Raw genomic sequence first — 22,360 nt, 5'->3', positions numbered from 1 at the left:
TCTTTGTATAAGAATGATTAATACAGAGAAAGTGCATGCATGAGTAAAACAAAAGACCATTAACATAAAAGCAGTACTTTTCTTCTGACACCAATGACTAATTACCATTATTAATACCGAATGATGGACAGGACATTTTTTTGCAGCAGTGTATCTCGAATATTAACTATAAAACCACTGCCCCATCTGTTCGGATAGTACTCTTTAATAATATGAAGAGTTCAACTAACTGTAGGTGATAATTGTGACAGTATTTATAGAACAACTATTTTCCTATCTGCTTAATGAGTTGCAAAAATTTGCATCCTTATGTTAATCAAGCCAGCAAATAAATAAATCACCCAGTTTTAAGGGGTTTTTGAAACAGTTTCAATAAAAATTGTCTAACACTTACTTGTTTGATCCGTTAACGTGGTAAACGAGTTACAGCATCCAATAAAGCACTCTAATTGTGTTATCATGTTATCAATCAATTTTAAACAAAAAAATTCACTTAATTTATAACAACAATTAAATTAAACTTAACCTTACAAATTGCAAACTGTGGTCAGTCAATTTTAACTAAGCTCGGTTATTCCCCTTTCCACCAATGAGACGATAATTTAACAGATATCACGTGACTGCGCTAATCGCGCGCAATGGAGTGTCACGTGACAATTGTCAAATTTTATTTCTTTCTTTCTGTTTTAAGATAAATTAAATACACAATACCCTCAAGAATGTTCCCTTCACATTATAAAACCAAGAATCATTTCCCTGATCTTAAATCAACTTACACCGTACTTCCTAGATCTGTTATGTCGGTTAATTACGGTTCTTCTGGTCACGTTTTTCATATATTTTACCTCTTTTTTTTTCGGGGTAACAGTTTTTACAACCTACGTGCCATCTAGCTCGATCAATGACGCAGATTCGTTAGTATTCCGGTCACAAAACACTAAATCGGTAATATAGGAAGTGAGCGACCAGCGTTCGGTTTACGGACGTCAGAGAAATGGTGCTTAAAAAGTGAGATGCACACTTAAATTTTGCAATTAATATGTTTTTAATATTAAAATTAAAACTTTAATTACTCTGAATAAATTATAAAAAAAAAACTGAATCCTTCAGATTTATTGTTATTATACCATATTCCAAAGTATTAGATGCTGCATTAATGACTGAAGAAATTGCTTCTTCAAGGTAGGAATAAAGTGCGGAACCGTTTAAATTGGTTATAATTAATTTCCAGTGAATGTCAACAAAGATTACCTTGATTTTAGTTTGAATCTGTGTAAACACTATATTTGTTGATGGTTTTCAAATTTATTATTAATAAAGTTTGTTTATTGCCTTTTGTTTGACATATTCTTGTTATTACATGTGCTAGAAAGAGATGAAATATTTTTGACAACTGACCGATGACTCGTGTGACGTCAGCAAAACAAACAAACAACATGGCGTCCAGGGAGTTAAAAAATTTAGGACTCCAGAATAATTTCTTAAATATTTGGAGTTTTTTTAGTGAAAATCCTTTATACAGTGTGTGCAAGTTGAAGCCTACGTGTTCACACACGATTTGAGTGGAAAATTGATCGTGACCTTTAACTGCGCGTGTTCCATGACCGTGATCCAGTAAGGTCATTCAGGTAACCTCAATTTTCAGTTGTGAATGTTTGAAACCACCAGAACCGGAAGCCCTAAACAAAAAAAGGTCCAGAGACCCTTTTATATGCATCTTATGTTGTGTAGATTACAGAGACCAACAGTTTTTCATTTAAGAGTCTGTCCCTTATCAGGAATTAGCAGGTAAAAGTAAGGTTACAACTTTCCATAACAGCAGTGATTCACTTTTAACTTATCAGCATTTCCCTTGCTATCAGTGATTGTTTATTGTGCTTGTTTTTAGAGCACCGCGGGGTCTGGGAGCCTTAAGTCGACCGGCACTTATAAATAATACACGTGAATCCGACAGCGGTTTAGTCGGTGTTTGTGTCGCAAACGGGAGACATCGATAAGGCGGGAACAGTGTTTTTCATCCAGACAAAGGACTTGAAATGCGATTCGATTATCCAATCTAAAAATGCCCGAAAAAAGTTTGCAGTGCTGCCAGAGCAACGGCTCCTTATCCTCCTCTAAGGAGGAGGCGCAGCCCTTAAATAACAACGACATTGTCCAGGAAACCGTAAAGAGCCAGTACGTGTTTCCGAAACGTCAGAAAGTCGACTTGGAGTTTAATAATGTGACTTTTAGTAGCAGTAGCTGGTCGGTGACCAAGTTTCGAAAGGGTGAGTGTATTTTTGTAGTTAATTACAATATAAATAACATAAATGCTTCCTTAGTGAGAGTAAGAAATCACACTTTCTTCCCTTGTTCAAATAACTGTTATGGTTAAGGTAAATACATTTTAAGATGACACTTTCACTTTCAACATTTCTCTCTTCTCTAGATAAACATTTTCTTTGCTGACTTGCTGTTAGAAAGTTTAAGAATAACTGTCCATGCTTCTTAGGTAGTTAAGGGCCCATTGCACTAAAGCAAGACAATTTGTAGGGAGAATTATTTAAAATTTTAAACAACATACTTATCTAAACCACAAGAAAACAATATTTACAACAAACTACAACAATGATTAGTTTTCATTCTAACAAAACCTAAACAAATACTGATTCAATATATTGTTTTGATAAAAGCTGCTGGTGTATGGCCTGTAGTAATTTATGGGCTGGACTCTTTGATCTCATATTGCTGACGGTCTTGAGTGTGGAATTTGATTCCTAGGCCAAATCAATTGTTGTTGTTTTTATTAAAAAGATAAAGTAACAAATTGCTTTTGACGAGGGTTACAACAAATGGATGCAGAGTCAAGTCAAGTAGAATCTACTGTAGAGAAATGCTTTTGATGACAGCTGTCAAAAGTTCATCCACTAGATTCTGAGTTACTGGACAATTAAGTTGCCTGATGTTAGTTACATGAAGAATCCGATTTAGAGATGTGTCTTGTTGAAAAGTCACCGCTGTCAAAATGTGTACAGTTTCTCTCTCATAGGTTAGTTTGACATCTGTCAAAAATGTCAGCCCTGTTTATCTTCTAGATTTTGTTGACGGTTGCCAAACTTTGTTCTTCTGTTTGACAGACTACAAGTGACAGCTTGATACACTCATGGGTTAGATTGATATTTGTTAAAAATTTCAGGTCTATCCGTCCTAGTTTAGGAAAGTGACAGCTGTCAAACTTGTTACGTTGTTACTCTCTTAAGCCAGCTTTCATGAAATAAATGTCTTAAACATATTGATGATAAACAAAAATTCTTGCTTTGTTTTAAAACATTTTTAGATAAAACACCCAAAAAACAGGGTGGACAGTGCAATTTCAAGGGGATTAAAAATAAATAATAATTAGATTTTGTTACAGTATAGAATATTGCGCTATTTTCGACGACAATTACAACTTTTACATCTAATTAAAGCTAGCACAGGTACCAATTGGTAAGAAAAAAAATAGATATGTCAAGGTCAATGTCTCGAATTAATTATAGTACCTAGTCGCATTTATAAAGTGATTTGTAACATACAAATCATTTGTGGATTTCCTCATAATTAGTGTGGGTTTAAAGGGGAATATACAAGCTGTTGTTTGTTAAAAAAAAAAATCAGTTTTGTAGTAGTTATGAAATAATATCGTTAAAATTCTTCGTGTCTATGAAACATACAATTTTCTTAAAAATATTGTAATACTTGTTTTTTTGCTTTTAACGCAATAGTAGAATAGCGTGTTTCCACGTCATGCTTGTTGCATTGTATGTAGATTAGGGACTAACACGCATTAGTTACTGTTTTATTTTTTGGTTGGTGGCTTCCAACTAATAAGCAACATTAATATGCAACTTACAGAAAAAAACTAATTACCTAAAAAGTTCACCTTTTCACCCAGACCTTTAGAACTTGTGTGCATCAATATCAAGTTTTACGGCTTTCTTTCGTTTTAATTGTGTTTTTAACGAAGTAATTAACCAGTTTTTTCTCTAATGCAGAAACCAAGCAAATTCTGCACGGAGTGTCCGGGAAATTCAACTCGGGCGAACTGTCAGTGATTATGGGCCCGTCCGGTGCCGGAAAGAGCACTTTACTGAACATCTTAGCTGGATTTATGTAAGTTCACGCTTGGGGTCTCATATGTTTGTTTGGTGTATTGCAAAACTCATTTTTCCAATATTTTGTAATTTTTGTTGTGGTATGAGTTAGCTAATTAAGTGGGTTTCTCTGTATTGGTTGCGAAGCCACGATGGTAATAACCGATCTATGACTAATTGAAAATTGGTAACACATAAATTCAAATTGCGGTTTTGTTCAATTTTATGCGATGGGTAGACCGCCGATAATTTTTTGCCTTTTAGCATACAAAATGCCTTAAAACTGCCTCATATTACCTTGAAATGCCTTTAAATTATTTAAACTGCCTCAGAATGCCTTCAAATGTTGTAGCATGTCTGCTTTTACAATTTGTACATTGACAAGGGTCAAAATGTCATAAGGATCGATAATTAAAAAAAAAAAATTACTTCCTTAGGTTAGTTGATCGCTTTTCCAAATTTTCAAGACCCAAAAGCTTAAAATTCATTTTTTTTTAAATTCACGTGACAGTTTCTAGGTTAGGTTAGGTGACAACGTAAAGGTTTTTCCAAATTTTTGACACTTAATTTGACCTTGTGCCGAAAGCTTAAAATTGATATTCTAAGGTCAGGTTGACTGTTTTTTCAAATTCTAACAAACAAAACAATTTTCTGTACGATTATCTGAAATTACGGGTTATATTTTGACGTTTAAACGAATCTTCTGTCATAGTTCCCAAGTTAGGACGTGTCAAATAAAGAGAGAAGAAACAGTTGAAAAATTGTAAAAACTACGTCACGTGGCTTTGGTAATTCAATTTTTGAACTTGCAACACTGTAAAGACCAGTCCAGACATTGTCAAAAATAGTCACGTGACCTTCAAAACGCAGTTTAAACTTTGTAAAATTAATAAATTATAATTAGACAGTTGTAAAAACTTAAATTGCAAAATACACGTCACGTGACTTGGATAATTCGATTTTTGAGCATGCAACACTGTAAAGACCAGTTGAAATTGACAAAAACAGTCACATGACCTCCAAAACGCAATTTAAACTTTGGAAAATTGATAAATTATAATTAGACAGTTGTAAAAACTTAAATTACAAAATACACGTCACGTGACTGGGATAATTCAATTTTTAAGCTTGCAACACTGTAAAAACCAGGTAAAATTGTTAAAAAACAGTCACGTGACCTTCAAAACGCAGTTTAAACTTTGTAAAATTAATAAATTATAATTAGACAGTTGTAAAAACTTAAATTGCAAAATACACGTCACGTGACTGGGATAATTCAATTTTTGAGCTTGCAACACTGTAAAGACCAATTGAAATTGTCAAAATCAGTCACATGACCTCCAAAACGCAATTTAAACTTTGGAAAATTGATAAATAATATTTGGACAGTTGTAAAAACTTAAATTACAAAATACACGTCACGTGACCCGGATAATTCAATTTTTAAGCTTGCAACACTGTAAAAACCAGTTGAAATTGACAAAAACAGTCACATGACCTCCAAAACGCAATTTAAACTTTAGAAAATTGATAAATTATAATTAGACAGTTGTAAAAACTTAAATTGCAAAATACACGTCACGTGACTTGGATAATTCAATTTTTTAGCTTGCAACACTGTAAAGACCAGTCCAGACATTGTCAAAAACAGTCACGTGACCTCCAAAACGCAGTTAACTTTGGAAAATTGATAATAAAATTTGGACAGTCGTAAAAACTTAAATTCTGAGCTTACACCACTGTAAAGGTGTACAAAATTAATCACGTGACTGTTAAAATGTGGTTTAAACTTGATAAATTAAGTTTAAACTATTTTAGACAGTTGTAAAGGCTGAAATTGTAAAGGACACATCACGTGACTTTTATTATGCAATTTTAGAGCTTGCAACACTGTAAAATTTCCTTTATTTTGGGCTTTATTCCAATGAAAATATCTCAAAACATTTTTAATTATACAAAGTCAAAATTCCATGAAATACCCCAAAATGCATCGTAATGCTGGCAAAGTGCCTCATAATACCTCGAGTGTGTACACCAAAATGTTTGTTTTATGTAAATTTAAATTTTTCTATAGAACTAAAGGAAGTTCTGGTGATATTCTACTGAATGGCGTAGTCAGAGACCAAAGAGAACGTTTCCGGAAACTGTCCGCTTACATTCCCCAGGACGAGGAACTGCGACTAGGTTTGACGGTAATGGAGGCCATGACTTTCGCCGCCAACTTGAAACTGGGCTATTCCGTTTCGCAGCAGTACAAAAAGCAACAGGTCAGTACCAACTTTCCATTTCTTTAGAAGTTGCATTCGTTCTCTTAAGCCGCATTCGTTTTCAAGCTCCACAGAGTGTTTTTGACGTCACGATGACGTAATTTGGCAAAACCGTAGATTGACCAATTGTCAAATTACGTCATTGTGACGTCTAAAAAGCTCTGCTGGCTCCATGGAGAAAACGAATTAATCCCATTATCAGCGTTTCTGATCTGGTGCAACGCATATACGCGTCTAGCATTATCATCTAGTTTGCTTTTAGGACTCACGTCATAAGATCGTGTGTTTTGCTATATGAAACGAATGTGGATCAATACCGTCAATTTTTATCTGCTCGATTCCAGCAAATAACGGAATTGTTGGTGTGATTAAACTTCGGGTCGGTTAAGGTCAATGGCAGCTCGAATTTAATGGGGGCTACCAATTGTAAACAATCGTATTTATGCAAAACCTGCCTCGTGTTTAACGACCAGCCGTTAGTTGCCAATATTTTATCAGAAAATTCTTGATTTTACCTAATAATTTGTAAATTTCAGGTGACAGAAATCATAGCTCTGTTGGGTTTGGATCAGAGTCATCATACGCTCACTTCTCGATTATCTGGCGGTCAACGCAAACGACTGGCAGTTGCTTTGGAGCTATTAAGCAATCCTCCAATTATTTTCTTGGATGAACCCACCACGTAAGTACACAAAATTAGGTGGCAAAATTTGAATTTTTCAGTCAGTTATTATGAAAGTTTGGTGAAAATAACTTTTACATTATTACGGCACTGTTTTGCGTAGATTGCGATTCAGTTAATGTTACTTTTATAGTTTTACTATTTTTTTGAGTTACAAACTAAACTTTCGAAAGTTCCATAGACCTCTAAATGTTATTGAGAACCTTAAAAGTACCAGAGTGCTTTACAATTGCCTTATTAAACCTTTTCCTAACTGTTTTAAATTCCCAGAGGCCCTTAGGACCATTTTGACAGTTCCATAGACCTCTAAATGCTACTGAGAACGTTCCATAAACTGTCAGAGGCCTCTATGATCATTTTGAAAGTTCCAAAGACCTCTAGATGCTACTGAGAACCTTCTTAAAAGTGTCAGAGCCCTCTGCAACTGTCTTAAACGTTCCCAGACTTGTTTTAAATTGCCAGAGGCCTCTAGGACCATTTTGAAAGTTTCATAAATTTCTAAATGCTACTGAGAACGTTCTAAAAAGTGCCAGAGGCTTCTAAAAGTGTCTTGAACCTTCCCAGACTTGTTTTAAATTGCCAGAGGCCTCTGGGACCATTTTTAAAGTTCCATAAACCTCTAAATGCTACTGAGAACGTTCTAAAAAGTGCCAGAGCCCTCTACAACTGTCTTAAACGTTCCCAGAACTGTTTTAAATTGTCAGAGGCCTCTAGGACCATTTTGAAAGTTCCAAAGACCTCTAAATGCTACTGAGAACTTTTTAAAAGTGTCAGAGCCCTCTACAACTGTCTTAAACGTTCCCAGAACTGTTTTAAATTGTCAGAGGCCTCTAGGACCATTTTGAAAGTTCCAAAGACCTCTAAATGCTACTGAGAACTTTTTAAAAGTGTCAGAGCCCTCTACAACTGTCTTAAACGTTCCCAGACTTGTTTTAAATTGCCAGAGCCCTCTAGGACCATTTTGAAAGTTCCATAAACCTCTAAATGCTACTGAGAACCTTCTTAAAAGTGCCAGAGCCCTCTACAACTGTCTTAAACGTTCCCAGACTTGTTTTAAATTGCCAGAGGCCTCTAGGACCATTTTGAAAATTCCATAAACCTCTAAATGCTACTGAGAATCTTCTTAAAAGTGCCAGAGTGCTCTAGAAGTGTCTTACACCTTCCTATAATTGTTATAAACTGTCAGAGGCCTCTATGATTATTTTGAAAGTTCCATAGACCTCTAAATGTTTACAACGTTCTAAAAAGTGCCAGAAAAAGGCAAAAGTGTCTTAAACCTTCTCATAACTATTTTAAATTCCCAGAGGCCCTTAAGACCATTTTGGAAGTTCCATACAATTCTAAATGTTACTGAGAACCTTTTTAAAAATTCCAGAAGCCTCTACGATTGTGTTAAACCTTCTAAAAATTTCCAGAAGCTTCGGCAAGTGTTCTACACCTTCAATTCAATGAATAAAAGGTTTTAAAGACCGTTTTTTTGTACTAGAGCCAGGAAATCGTTTGTCCTAGTCGGGTGCGGTAAAGTGCACTTTTCCGCACTCATTTGAGTGCGGGAGGGAGTTACTTTTCCACATTGCAAGATTAATTTACAATAAATGTATAATTAACCTGCAATTTGGAAGTTTATGTGTGTAGAGCAAAAATAGCCATGTGCACCAATCTATTTATGAAATTTTAAAGCGAAAAAAAAAAAATTATTTTTCAAAAAAAGAACATTTAAATCAAAAAACTATAACAGTTTATTTGATTTCTCAATTACATTAACATTTTTAATCACCTTCGCAAACAGAGGCTTTCATTTTAGTAATTTTACTATACACTTTCCTTTAATTTAATGAAAATTGATACTCACAGGAAAATTGTTGTACCTAACACATGTGGAAAGCGTCTTTCCCGCTCTTTAGCTGCTTCTCGTGCGGGAAAGTACCACTTTTTGCACTTATCCTGTAATGGGTTTGATTGATATTTCATAACATGTTTGGGGGTTTACAAAAGGATCTACGGGGTGTTTTCGGAACAGACGTACTTTTTTATAAATTAATCTGGATCTCCGAAAAACCCCAACACTAAATGAGATTAAAAATATGAGAAAAAAGTATTAGAGATTTTTTAAGACATGTCCATTACTAAATTCGTCATGTTTAGGTCAATTATCACTATGTTGACACACATTCAGCTGTCACCAGACGCGTCCAAGGCCTTCAAAAGTGGGATAAACACGACAGATAACGGTTAAAGTAAAACAAGCAAACATTCAGGGTTACCCCGATAAGGAGGTTCGTCTGATAAGCTTTTTTTTTTTGTCCACCCACTTAATAAAAATTAGACTTATTTAGTCGTGTGTGTGTGTGTAATTTAGCGCTCAGGGTCGTCTTAGCACACATCTCTAGAAATAAGAACATACGCACGCGTAATTTCGAAATAGCGCTAATAATGGTTCTTTTCGGTTTTCACGGGTCAAGGTTTCAAAGAATATCGCAAAATAGATTATTACAAGTTGTGTGAGGCTATAAACAGTAATTGTAGTAAGGAAAGTGTTTCTTAACGTCAGAACTGTCCAATCTGGCTCCATGGAGCTGTAAACACAGTGGAATTTGATACTTATGATAGCTATCACGTCAAGCTCTTGAAAGTTTCAAATGATCCTGAATCAGTCTAAGAAGATTTTAAATCTTCCTGAAGCATCACACAACTTTCAAAATGGTTTTGAAACAGTCTAAAAACTTACAAATGCTCTTCAACTACTCTAGAAGCTTTCAAAACAGTTTAAAAGCTTCCTGTAATTTCTAGAACCGATTAAAAGTGTCCCAATGCTTCTAAAGCAGTCCAGAACAGTCAATATGCTCTTTAAACTGTCCAAGAACCTTCCAAAAGCCTTTAGAACAGTCTAAATGTTTCCAAATCATCTTTAACTAATTCAGAAGGTTTCAAAATAGTCAAAAAGCTTCCTACAATTTTAAGATTCGTCTAAAACTTTCCAAATGCCTGTAAAGTAATTTAGAACAGAACTTCAAGTTCAAGAGCTTTCCAAATCATCTTTAACTAATTCAGAAGATCTCAAAAAGTTTCAATACAGTCTAAAAGCTTCCGTATGCTTCTAAAACAATTTAGAACCTTCAGTAAGCTCTTGAAACTGTCCGACAACGTTTCAAATGATCCTGAATCAGTCTAAGAATATTTTAAATCTTCCTGAAGCATCACACAAGTTTCAAAATGGTTTTGAAACAGTCTAAAAGCTTCCAAATGCTCTTCAACTACTCTAGAAGCTTTCAAAACAGTTTAAAAGCGTTCGTATGCTTCTAGAATGGTTTAAAAGTTTCCAAATGCCTCTACAGCAGTCCAGAACCATCAATATGCTCTTTAAACTGTCCAAGAACCTTCCAGAAGCCTTTAGAACAGTCTAAATGTTTCCAAATCATCTTTAACTAATTCAGAAGGTTTCAAAATAGTCAAAAAGCTTCCTACAATTTTAAGATTCGTCTAAAACTTTCCAAATGCCTCTAAAGCAATTTAGAACCTTCAGCAAGCTCTTGAAACTGTCCGAAAACGTTTCAAATGATCCTGAATCAGTCTAAGAATATTTTAAATCTTCCTGAAGCATCACACAAGTTTCAAAATGGTTTTGAAACAGCCTAAAAGCTTCCAAATGCTCTTCAACTACTCTAGAAGCTTTCAAAACAGTTTAAAAGCTTCCGTATGCTTCTAGAATGGTTTAAAAGCTTCCTGTAATTTCTAGAACCGATTAAAAGTTTCCAAATGCTTCTAAAGCAGTCCAAAACAGTCAATATACTCTTTAAACTGTCCAAGAACCTTCCAAAAGCCTTTAGAACAGTCTAAATGTTTCCAAATTATTTTTAACTAATTCAGAAGGTTTCAAAATAGTCTAAAAGGTTCCGTATATTTCTAGAGTAGTTTAAAAACTTCCTAACATTTTAAGAATGATCTGAAACTTTCCAAATGCCTGTAAAGTAATTTAGAACAGAACTTCAAGTTCAAGAGCTTTCCAAATCATCTTTAACTAATTCAGAAGATCTCAAAAAGTTTCAATACAGTCTAAAAGCTTCCGTATGCTTCTAAAACAATTTAGAACCTTCAGTAAGCTCTTGAAACTGTCCGAAAACGTTTCAAATGATCCTGAATCAGTCTAAGAATATTTTAAATCTTCCTGAAGCATCACACAAGTTTCAAAATGGTTTTGAAACAGCCTAAAAGCTTCCAAATGCTCTTCAACTACTCTAGAAGCTTTCAAAACAGTTTAAAAGCTTCCGTATGCTTCTAGAATGGTTTAAAAGCTTCCTGTAATTTCTAGAACCGATTAAAAGTTTCCAAATGCTTCTAAAGCAGTCCAAAACAGTCAATATACTCTTTAAACTGTCCAAGAACCTTCCAAAAGCCTTTAGAACAGTCTAAATGTTTCCAAATTATTTTTAACTAATTCAGAAGGTTTCAAAATAGTCTAAAAGGTTCCGTATATTTCTAGAGTAGTTTAAAAACTTCCTAACATTTTAAGAATGATCTGAAACTTTCCAAATGCCTGTAAAGTAATTTAGAACAGAACTTCAAGTTCAAGAGCTTTCCAAATCATCTTTAACTAATTCAGAAGATCTCAAAAAGTTTCAATACAGTCTAAAAGCTTCCGTATGCTTCTAAAACAATTTAGAACCTTCAGCAAGCTCTTGAAACTGTCCGAAAACCTTTTAAATGATCCTGGATTAGTCTAAAAAGATTTTAAATCTTCCTGAAGCATCACACAAGTTTCAAAATGGTTTTGAAACAGTCTAAAAGCTTCCAAATGCTCTTCAACTACTCTAGAAGCTTTCAAAACAGTTTAAAAGCTTCCGTATGCTTCTAGAATGGTTTAAAAGCTTCCTGTAATTTGTAGAACCGATTAAAAGTTTCCAAATGCCTCTTAAAGCAGTCCAGAACAGTCAATATGCTCTTTAAACTGTCCAAGAACCTTCCAAAAGCCTTTAGAACAGTCTAAATGTTTCCAAATCATCTTTAACTAATTCAGAAGGTTTCAAAATAGTCAAAAAGCTTCCTACAATTTTAAGATTTGTCTAAAACTTTCCAAATGCCTCTAAAGCAATTTAGAACCTTCAGCAAGCTCTTGAAACTGTCCGAAAACCTTTCAAATGATCCTGGATTAGTCTAAAAAGATTTTAAATCTTCCTGAAGCATCACACAAGTTTCAAAATGGTTTTGAAACAGCCTAAAAGCTTCCAAATGCTCTTCAACTACTCTAGAAGCTTTCAAAACAGTTTAAAAGCTTCCGTATGCTTCTAGAATGGTTTAAAAGCTTCCTGTAATTTCTAGAACCGATTAAAAGTTTCCAAATGCTTCTAAAGCAGTCCAAAACAGTCAATATACTCTTTAAACTGTCCAAGAACCTTCCAAAAGCCTTTAGAACAGTCTAAATGTTTCCAAATTATTTTTAACTAATTCAGAAGGTTTCAAAATAGTCTAAAAGGTTCCGTATATTTCTAGAGTAGTTTAAAAACTTCCTAACATTTTAAGAATGATCTGAAACTTTCCAAATGCCTGTAAAGTAATTTAGAACAGAACTTCAAGTTCAAGAGCTTTCCAAATCATCTTTAACTAATTCAGAAGATCTCAAAAAGTTTCAATACAGTCTAAAAGCTTCCGTATGCTTCTAAAACAATTTAGAACCTTCAGTAAGCTCTTGAAACTGTCCGAAAACGTTTCAAATGATCCTGAATCAGTCTAAGAATATTTTAAATCTTCCTGAAGCATCACACAAGTTTCAAAATGGTTTTGAAACAGCCTAAAAGCTTCCAAATGCTCTTCAACTACTCTAGAAGCTTTCAAAACAGTTTAAAAGCTTCCGTATGCTTCTAGAATGGTTTAAAAGCTTCCTGTAATTTCTAGAACCGATTCAAAGTTTCCAAATGCTTCTAAAGCCGTCCAAAACAGTCAATATACTCTTTAAACTGTCCAAGAACCTTCCAAAAGCCTTTAGAACAGTCTAAATGTTTCCAAATCATCTTTAACTAATTCAGAAGGTTTCAAAATAGTCAAAAAGCTTCCTACAATTTTAAGATTCGTCTTAAACTTTCCAAATGCCTGTAAAGTAATTTAGAACAGAACTTCAAGTTCAAGAACTTTCCAAATTATCTTTAACTAATTCAGAAGATCTCAAAAAGTTTCAATACAGTCTAAAAGCTTCCGTATGCTTCTAAAACAATTTAGAATCTTCAGTAAGCTCTTGAAACTGTCCGAAAACGTTTCAAATGATCCTGAATCAGTCTAAGAATATTTTAAATCTTCCTGAAGCATCACACAAGTTTCAAAATGGTTTTGAAACAGTCTAAAAGCTTCCAAATGCTCTTCAACTACTCTAAAAGCTTTCAAAACAGTTTAAAAGCTTTCGTATGCTTCTAGAATGGTTTAAAAGTTTCCAAATGCCTCTACAGCAGTCCAGAACCATCAATATGCTCTTTAAACTGTCCAAGAACCTTCCAAAAGCCTTTAGGACAGTCTAAATGTTTCCAAATCATCTTTAACTAATTCAGAAGGTTTCAAAATAGTCAAAAAGCTTCCTACAATTTTAAGATTCGTCTAAAACTTTCCAAATGCCTCTAAAGCAATTTAGAACCTTCAGCAAGCTCTTGAAACTGTCCGAAAACGTTTCAAATGATCCTGGATTAGTCTAAAAAGATTTTAAATCTTCCTGAAGCATCACAAAAGTTTCCAAATAGTTTTGAAACAGTGTAAAAGCATTCGTATGCTTCTAGAGTGGCTTAGAACCCCTTTAAACTGTCCAAGAACCTTCCAAAAGCTCCTGAATTAGTTTAAAAGTTGTATGAGACTATAAACAGTAATTGGGGTGGTTTTACAGGGGTCTGGATAGTTCCAGTTGCAGCCAGTGCGTATACTTGTTCAAAAGATTGGCCCAGGAAGGTCGCACTGTAGTTTGCACGATACACCAACCTTCAGGTAAGCTTTAACCTAACCAGAACTGAACGGTTTGTTGTAACAATCCGTTGCAGCCCTGCTTTTTGAGATGTTTGACAAATTGTACGCCTTGGCCGAGGGTAAATGCATCTACGAGGGCCCCAGTAACCAGTTAGTTCCCTACTTGAACGATTTTAACGTCAAATGTCCTCCCTACCACAATCCGGCAGATTTTTGTAAGTTACTTTTGCTCGAGTTGTATTTTTTATGTTTAATTTGTATACTAAGTGATGGAGGTGGCTTCGAGAGATCACAATGTTGACTTGGACACCCTGGCCGAAGCCGCAAAACAACGTCAGAAAAGTGAAAAAGGTAAGCCATCCTTATTTGCTGTTTAAGTTCAATAAACACCGTAATTAACGCAGTAGGTTACAAAGAAGGCTTAGCGGACTTAAACCGAGAAATTCGATCCATAAGTCCCGCTCCTGTTATAATGCAATTTTTCCTACTCTACCGGAGAAACCTGTTGGAAAGCAAACGAAACTGGGTAAACGTCCAAGTGAGTTTCAAATCTGGTGCATTGTTTCAAGGTTTGAATTTTTCTAGTTGTACCCAGTAAACAGGCTGCTAGCGCACGTGGTTATCGGACTAATCTTCGGTTATTTGTACCAAGGAGTCGGTGCCAATGCCAATCAAATTCTTGCCAACTACGTTTATCTTTATGGAACGTTACTGTTGAATGTCTACACTGGAAAAATGTCCGTTACGCTGCAATGTAAGTGTTTTGATGTCACGAACTGGACTTTGGCTCTGTTTGGAGTGTTTATAGCTGATAAGATTGAGCTAAACAATGGGGATTTATCAGTTTTGCTGTGATTTTTAACGGTAATCCTGTACAAATGCTTTTTTCTGTACGTAGGCGATTGGTGGTTAAAACTTTCCGTTAAAATCTTTAATCAACTTTTGATACGCGCTATCGACATTTTTGAAAACTTTAAGCTTGATTATAATTGGTGATGACATATTTGCAGTCGGTCCAATTTCAGGCTTTAAAAAGTCAGTTGACAGTTAAAGAAAAAGTGTTTCTTCACGTCCCAACTGTCAAATTTGACACCATATAACTGTCAGCACAACTTACAGTGCAGTTTTTCAGAGAAACGTATCTATTTGTAATTTGATACATTCCTGTCACTGGTGGTTGTCTATTGACAGTTATGATAGCTGTCACGTGACGTAAGGAAAGTATTAAAGTGTTCCTTAACGTCAGAACTGTCAAATTTGGCTCCACAAAGCTGTAAACACAACTTACACTGCAATTTTTCAGAGAAACGTATTTATTTGTAATTTGATACTTTCCTGTCACTGCTGATTGAGGATTGACAATTATGACAGCTGTCACGTGACGTAAGGAAAGTATTAAAGGGTTCCTCAAGGTCAGAACTGTCAAATTTGGTTCCATGGTGCTGTAATCACAACTTAGAGTGCAATTTTCCAAAGAAACGTATTTATTTTTAATTTGATACTTTCTTGTCACTGGTGGTTGAGGATTGACAATTATGACAGCTGTCACGTGACGCAAGGAAAGTATTAAAGTGTTCCTTAACGTCAGAAATGTCAAATTTGGCTCCACAAAGCTGTAAACACAACTTAGAGTGAAATTTTCCAAAGAAACGTATTTATTTGTAATTTGATACTTTCTTGTCACTGGTGGTTGAGGATTGACAATTATGACAGCTGTCACGTGACGTAAGGAAAGTATTAAAGTGTTCCTTAACGTCAGAATTGTCAAATTTGGCTCCACAAAGCTGTAAACACAACTTACACTGCAATTTTTCAGAGAAACGTATTTATTTGTAATTTGATACTTTCCTGTCACTGCTGATTGAGGATTGACAATTATGACAGCTGTCACGTGACGTAAGGAAAGTATTAAAGGGTTCCTCAAGGTCAGAACTGTCAAATTTGGTTCCATGGTGCTGTAATCACAACTTAGAGTGCAATTTTCCAAAGAAACGTATTTATTTTTAATTTGATACTTTCTTGTCACTGGTGGTTGAGGATTGACAATTATGACAGCTGTCACGTGACGTAAGGAAAGTATTAAAGTGTTCCTTAACGTCAGAATTGTCAAATTTGGCTCCACAAAGCTGTAAACACAACTTACACTGCAATTTTTCAGAGAAACGTATTTATTTGGAATTTGATACTTTCCTGTCACTGCTGATTGAGGATTGACAATTATGACAGCTGTCACGTGACGTAAGGAAAGTATTAAAGGGTTCCTCAAGGTCAGAACTGTCAAATTTGGTTCCATGGTGCTGTAATCACAACTTAGAGTGCAATTTTCCAAAGAAACGTATTTATTTTTAATTTGATACTTTCTTGTCACTGGTGGTTGAGGATTGACAATTATGACAGCTGTCACGTGACGCAAGGAAAGTATTAAAGTGTTCCTTAACGTCAGAACTGTCAAATTTGGCTCCACAGAGCTGTAAACACAACTTACAGTGCATATTTCCAAAGAAAAGTATTTATTTGGGATTTGATACTTTCCTGTCACTGGTGGTTGTGTATTGACAATTATGAGAGCTGTCACGTGACGTAAGGAAAGTATTAAAGGGTTCCTCAAGGTCAGAACTGTCAAATTTGGCTCCAAAGAGCTGTAAACACAACTTAGAATGCAAGTTTTCAGAGAAACGTATTTATTTGGAATTTCGCACTTTCCTGTCACTGGTGGTGGTGTATTGACAGTTATGACAGCTGTCACATGATGCAATTAAAGTATTAAAGCGTTCCTTAACGTCGGAACTGTCAAATTTGACTCCATGTAACTGTCAGCATAACTTACAGTGCAATTTTTCAGAGAAACGTATTTATTTGGAATTTGTTACTTTCCTGTCACTGATGGTTGTGTATTGACAGTTATGACAGCTGCCACGTGACTAAAAAAAATTTGACGGGTGGAATATGCGGTGTAAATTTACTTTGTTTGAAAAAAAAAAGACAAAACTAAAACAATAATAAAACAGTCTAAATTATGCTGAAATTGTTCAGAGTGCAACTTTTAACAGCACGGATATTTACAGTAAAAAGCGTAGAAGTACGTATTTATGTGGTGTTTATCGCTATAATCTACACTTAACAACCGCACATTATAAGTAGCGTCTACAAGCATTATTTACCCATAATGATACCGTTAAACGGTGTCACTTTGAAGTAAACCTGTCAGTTTAAAGTGAGATATTTTCGTAGGTGATTTTGATAGATTTTACTGCAAGTATTTCCCAGTCTAAAAGCTTCCAACAATTTTTAGAATTTTCTAAAATTTTCAGAACCTCCTGCAAGTTCAAGAGCTTTCCAAATTGTCTTTAACTAATTCAGAAGATCTCAAAAAGTTTCAATACAGCCTAAAAGGTTCCGTATGCTTCTAAAACAATTTAGAAACTTCAACAAGCTCTTGAAACTGTCCGAAAACGTTTCAAATGATCCTGAATCAGTTTAGAAAGATTTTAAATGTTTCTGAAGCATCACAGAAGTTTTCAAAACAGTTTGTTCCGTATGCTTCTAGGGTGGTTTAAAAGTTTCCAACAACTTCTAGAATTGATTAAATGTTTCCAAGTGCCTCTAAAGCAGAAAAAACTGTCCAAGAATCTTCCAAAAGCTCCTGAATTAGTCTAAAAAGATTTCAAATGCTCTTGAAGCAGCCTAGAAATGTCCAAAAGCTTTTAGAACAGTCTAAATGTTTCCAAATCATCTTTAACTAATTCTGAAGCTCTCAAAAAGTTTCAAAACAGTCTAAAAGCTTCCAACAATTTCTAGAACCCACTAGAAACTTTAAAATGCTTTTAAATCAGTCAAAACTGTTTGTTACGTTGTACTTTGCCTTAACTCACTATTTGGCACTCTTCTTTAAGACTTGTATACGTCAGCCAGTGAAATGGGCAACGTCGGTTGTTAGATTTAACTGTTTGACCGCCAGAGGGCATCAAATTTGTCCTGTCAATACTCATCCAATCTTGAGCAACTCACTTAGGGGGCGTACTACTTTAACACGTCTATGGATAGCCAATAAAATGGGCTTTCCAACTATATGGAATCGTTGGTTTGTTTGATCGCCAGAGGGCGTCAAAGTCACTTTTTGATTGACAATATTTAATATTTAGCTCCTTTTATATTATGCACTGATTTTGGGTATTTTTTTGTCACTTTCAGTTCCTTTAGAAATGAAAATTTTAACCCGAGAACACTTCAATAGATGGTACAAACTATCGCCGTACTTGCTGTCGGTGATACTTATAGAAATTCCATTTCAGGTACGTTACAACTAAAATAAGATAGACGATAGTTAGTAAATCATCAATTATTTTGTTTTATTAGGTTTTGTGCACTTGGACGTACATCGTAATATCCTACTACTTAACCAGTCAACCTTTAGACTTTCGGGCGTTTCTTTTTGTATTTTTCGTGACTATTGGCACGCTAGTCGCCCAGTCCATGGGTTACTTTATAGGCGCTACCACTACCACCAAGGTAAGTCATACAGGTTGGTTCAAATTGTGGGATATTCGAGAGCGGAAAATAAACTGCAAAGTGTCATAGAAACTGTAGTCGAAAAGTGCCCCCTAGCGGAGTTAAGGTGAGCCACCAAAACCACCTTCGAGATTTTGTCAATCCGCGGCCATTTTAAAAATTCGTCAAAACTTTTTTGTTTTTTAAAAAAACATTGAAGGGAAATACAAACATTCTTAAGGAACAAAAGAATTAAAAATGAGATGTTTACATCGTCAGTTAAAAAAAAAAACAGTAAATTCGGAACGCGTAACCGTAGTCACGGTTGAAAGCGATAGATGACGTCTAGACAGCCATGATACGCCCTCTGTTGGACAACTTTAGAAATGGCTTAACTGTTATCGTGTTAGCCATGTCTATGCCCTGATTATTATAGCTTTAGTTGCACGTCATAACACAGGTGATTCTATTGCCATCTTGAAAATGTACTACAGAACATGCGCAATAGTCACGTGACCTCTGCAGACCAATTGCAAGCTTCAAAACAGTTTGACCAGTCCAAATTAAGCTAGAAATGTAAACGAAATGGTCACGTGACCTTAGGAAGTCAATTACAAGCTGAAAAAATGGTTTTTAACCCAATTTTGTACTAAAAACCTTGAAAATGTCTTACAGAGCACGTAAAACAGTCACGTGACCGCTGTAGACCAATTGCAGGCGTGAAAATCCTCTGACAGGTAAAGTTTAAGCTAAAAATGTATGCCAAATAGTCACGTGACCTCAAAAAGCGGATCGCAACGTTGAAAAACGCTTTTATACCAAAATTTAAGCTAAAAATCTTGAAAATGTCATACAGAACATGTGCAACAGTCACGTGACCGCTGTAGACCAATTGCAAGCTTTAAAACAGTCTGACAAGTCTAAATTAAGCTAGAAATGTAAAGAAAACCGTCACGTGACCTTAGGAAGACAATTACAAGCTGGAAAAATGGTTTTTAACCCAATTTTATGCTAAAAACATTAAAAATGTCAAACAGAACATGCACAACAGTCACGTGACCGCTGCAGACCAATTGCAAGCTTTAAAACAGTTTGTCAAGTTTAATTAAACTAAAAATGTAAAAGAAATGGTCACGTGACCTTAGGAAGACAATTAGAAGCTGAAAAACGCTTTTATACCAAAATTTTAGTTAAAAATCTTGAAAATGTCATACAAAACATGCGCAACAGTCACGTGACCGCTTCAGACCAATTGCAAGCTTCAAAACAGTCTGACAAGTCCAAATTAAGCAAGGAAGCTTGAAAAATGGGTTTTAAACCCAATTTTGTGCTAAAAACCTTGAAAATGCCTTACAGAGCACCTAAAACAGTCACGTGACCTCTGTAGACCAATTACAAGCCTGAAAAAGCTGTTCGGCTAGAAATGTAAGCCAAATAGTCACGTCATCGTCACTGATGACGTAAATTTGTTTTTTGTTACTAATAGATGAAACAATGGGCCCTAACATTGCTCCAAGAGAAACTAACAAGAAAATTGTTTTATCTATCAGTACCATTTTTAACGAGAGCAATCGGCAACGTGGCATTAGTGTGTTAAGGTTAGCAAAGGACAGAAACATATTTATTGACAATTGACATTGACAGTGGTTCAGTTGTTTTGTTTACCGATTTGACAAGAGTGAGGTTAAGCCGGTAAAAAGCGGAAAAATTAAATCACAGTGTCGATTTTACTTTATTTTGAGTTGTGCAGGCTGGTGTTGGTAGTGATTCTGGACTGTGTGTGTGTTATTTTCTTGATGGTGGTAACCTGCAAAGTAAGGTAAGCAGCAAACTCTCTGTATAGCACATAAAACAGCCACTGTTCGCTCTCACTGAATTGTTAGGACATTTTCGGTTACCGAAAATATCGAAATATGAAAAACACAAATACAACTCAGACAGAGTAATAACCTAATCGATAAATTTTAAGTTTTAACGGGAAAAGTTTGAAGAAACTGTCAACAAACGCCATAAATGACGTTACGCGCAGCGCCAACTCCGATTTTTAAATATCCGTCTCGTTCAATTCACAACTAATAGACAAGGAACGACAATTATTACGTCATTGAAAGGGGGCACTTTTTTATGTACTTTCTACCCTTCAAGTATCCTACAATCAACCACAATTTTCACTCCATCCACTAAACCAAATTCTCGTTATGCAGATTGCTGTATTTGTCGGTCCGGTGTTAGCGTGCTGTTTCTCCATTTTTGGATTCTGTTTGCGCTACCTGGACACACCATTCTTTTTCCGTTGGCTGTTCTATATTAGCTACTTTAGAGCGGCCTTTCACGGGATCGTGTTGTCCGTCTACGGTTTCAACAGGGACGATCTGCTCTGTCCCGATTTGTACTGTCACTATAAAGATCCCGTCAAGTTTCTGAAGGAAATGGACATTGTCAACGTGGACTTGATGTCCAACGTTATTGTTATGGTGTTCATTTGGTCGCTAATGCACGCCGCCACTTATTTAACGCTTTGGATTAAATTGCACAAGCGATAAGCTTTCCTTTGAACATTGATTGCTGTGATAATTCGAGGGTGTTTATTCTACTTCACTGTAAATTATTAATACAAAAGCTGAATCTTTTTTTGCCTAAAACCAAAGATCATATATTTAAATTGTTTGTACATATTTATAGGAAGTATTACTAGAAAAACGAGTGATTGATTAATATTAATAAGGTTATTGACTTGTTTTTGGGATATTTAAATATTAGTTGTTGACAATTTAATTACACGTCAGTAGGACTATTAGTTATCTTCACTCTTGCCTTTAATATTAAATGTTTTATTGAATAGTTTTTAATTATTATTAAGCTTATTCCTAGTCATTTACTTTTCTAAATAAAGACACTTTTCTACTCCTACACTGGTATATTAAAAACCGTCCTAAGAAGGTTTAACAAGCTTACAAAATTGCTGGACAATTATAGCTCTTATAACTATACACCTTCGCCAATTGTCAAGAAAACTACACTTTTGATAGAAGATCCAATTTTTCATCATCCTTTTGTGACCAAAAGTTCTACCAACTTCAAAGTTTTTAATTATTATTAAGCTGATACCTAGTCATTTATTTTTCTAAATAAAGACACTTTTCTACTCCTACAGAGTTAATTCCTTAACATTTTAGAGAATGGTAAGTAAAGTTGGTTCATTAGCTACTATTGTAACCAAATGCATTTAAAAAAAAATTAAACAACACACAATTTAATTTTTTTTTTAATTTACCTGCTGCTATTTGCTGTGCTCCTGGTACTAATTCCAAAACCACTAAAATTTAATTTTGTATCTGAAGGCAAAATCGCAAAAAGTTATTCAACCGCATTCACCAATTGTCAAGAAAAATTAATTTACCTCCTAATTACTTGTGTCATAGACTAAATGATAAGTACAGACAACCAGCGCAATGTAATTAAAGTGGCACCCAAAAAGGAAGCCGTTTACACTTCAAGGGCTTCCTAATGTATTGCCGCTTCAGTTGTACAGGTAAACTCTAAGAGATGGCGCTAAGTTGGTAGTTGCCAACTTTTGCAGTATTTCCCATAATCCGCTTCCTTTTGCTATCCCATCTGAACTGCGTAAGAAAGCTTGATTTTTTCAAATAAATTTGAGTTTCACTCGTATTTTGAAAATTAAACAAGATAAGAATTTCTGGTTAAAGATTCTATTTATTTTAAAAGTCACAGGACTGTTTTTTAACGTCAAACCAGAATTCTGAAGGTCACGTGACCGTTTTTTTAGTTTTTAATTGATCCACTAAATCACGTATCCATTTGTAAGATTAAAATGTCATTTTTAACGTCACGTGACAGTTTTTATGTTTAGACTA

The 22,360-nt window shown here is 35.0% G+C and overlaps 1 protein-coding gene across 2 annotated transcripts; it reads left to right on the top strand.

Moving 5' to 3' along the window:
• Nucleotides 1-1,446: 1,446 nt before the first annotated feature.
• Nucleotides 1,447-21,392, top strand: LOC145736416 (ATP-binding cassette sub-family G member 1). 2 transcript variants are annotated; one of them, XM_081990858.1, is made up of 13 exons: nt 1,447-1,788; nt 1,889-2,267; nt 4,014-4,131; nt 6,187-6,379; nt 6,916-7,061; nt 13,921-14,018; nt 14,072-14,212; nt 14,265-14,348; nt 14,405-14,523; nt 14,583-14,751; nt 18,189-18,289; nt 18,354-18,506; nt 20,690-21,392. In XM_081990858.1, exons 2-13 carry the CDS (start codon nt 2,063-2,065, stop codon nt 21,026-21,028), a joined length of 1,866 nt encoding a protein of 621 aa, XP_081846984.1. In that variant the 5' UTR covers nt 1,447-1,788; nt 1,889-2,062; the 3' UTR covers nt 21,029-21,392. The 2 variants fall into 2 exon arrangements, with proteins under 2 accessions (XP_081846984.1, XP_081846983.1); XM_081990857.1 differs by having other exon boundaries at nt 1,448-1,788; nt 14,402-14,523.
• Nucleotides 21,393-22,360: the final 968 nt, after the last annotated feature.

The sequence above is a fragment of the Ips typographus genome, linkage group LG12 (genome assembly GCF_016097725.1).
Source record: "Ips typographus isolate SLU linkage group LG12, UJ_Ityp_2.0, whole genome shotgun sequence".
Classification (NCBI taxonomy): domain Eukaryota; kingdom Metazoa; phylum Arthropoda; class Insecta; order Coleoptera; family Curculionidae; genus Ips; species Ips typographus.
Note: the sequence above shows the minus strand (reverse complement) of the source record. Positions and strands in the feature narration are given on the sequence as shown.

What these genes read in the sequence shown, in the direction of transcription:
- LOC145736416 (XM_081990857.1), top strand. Translation starts at nt 2,063, where the DNA reads ATGCCCGAAAAAAGTTTGCAGTGCTGCCAGAGCAACGGCTCCTTATCC. An exon ending in AGCAGTACAAAAAGCAACAG is followed by an intron (nt 6,380 to 6,915) that starts GTCAGTACCAAC and finishes TGTAAATTTCAG; the next exon opens with GTGACAGAAATCATAGCTCT. An exon ending in GCGCTACCACTACCACCAAG is followed by an intron (nt 18,507 to 20,689) that starts GTAAGTCATACA and finishes CTCGTTATGCAG; the next exon opens with ATTGCTGTATTTGTCGGTCC.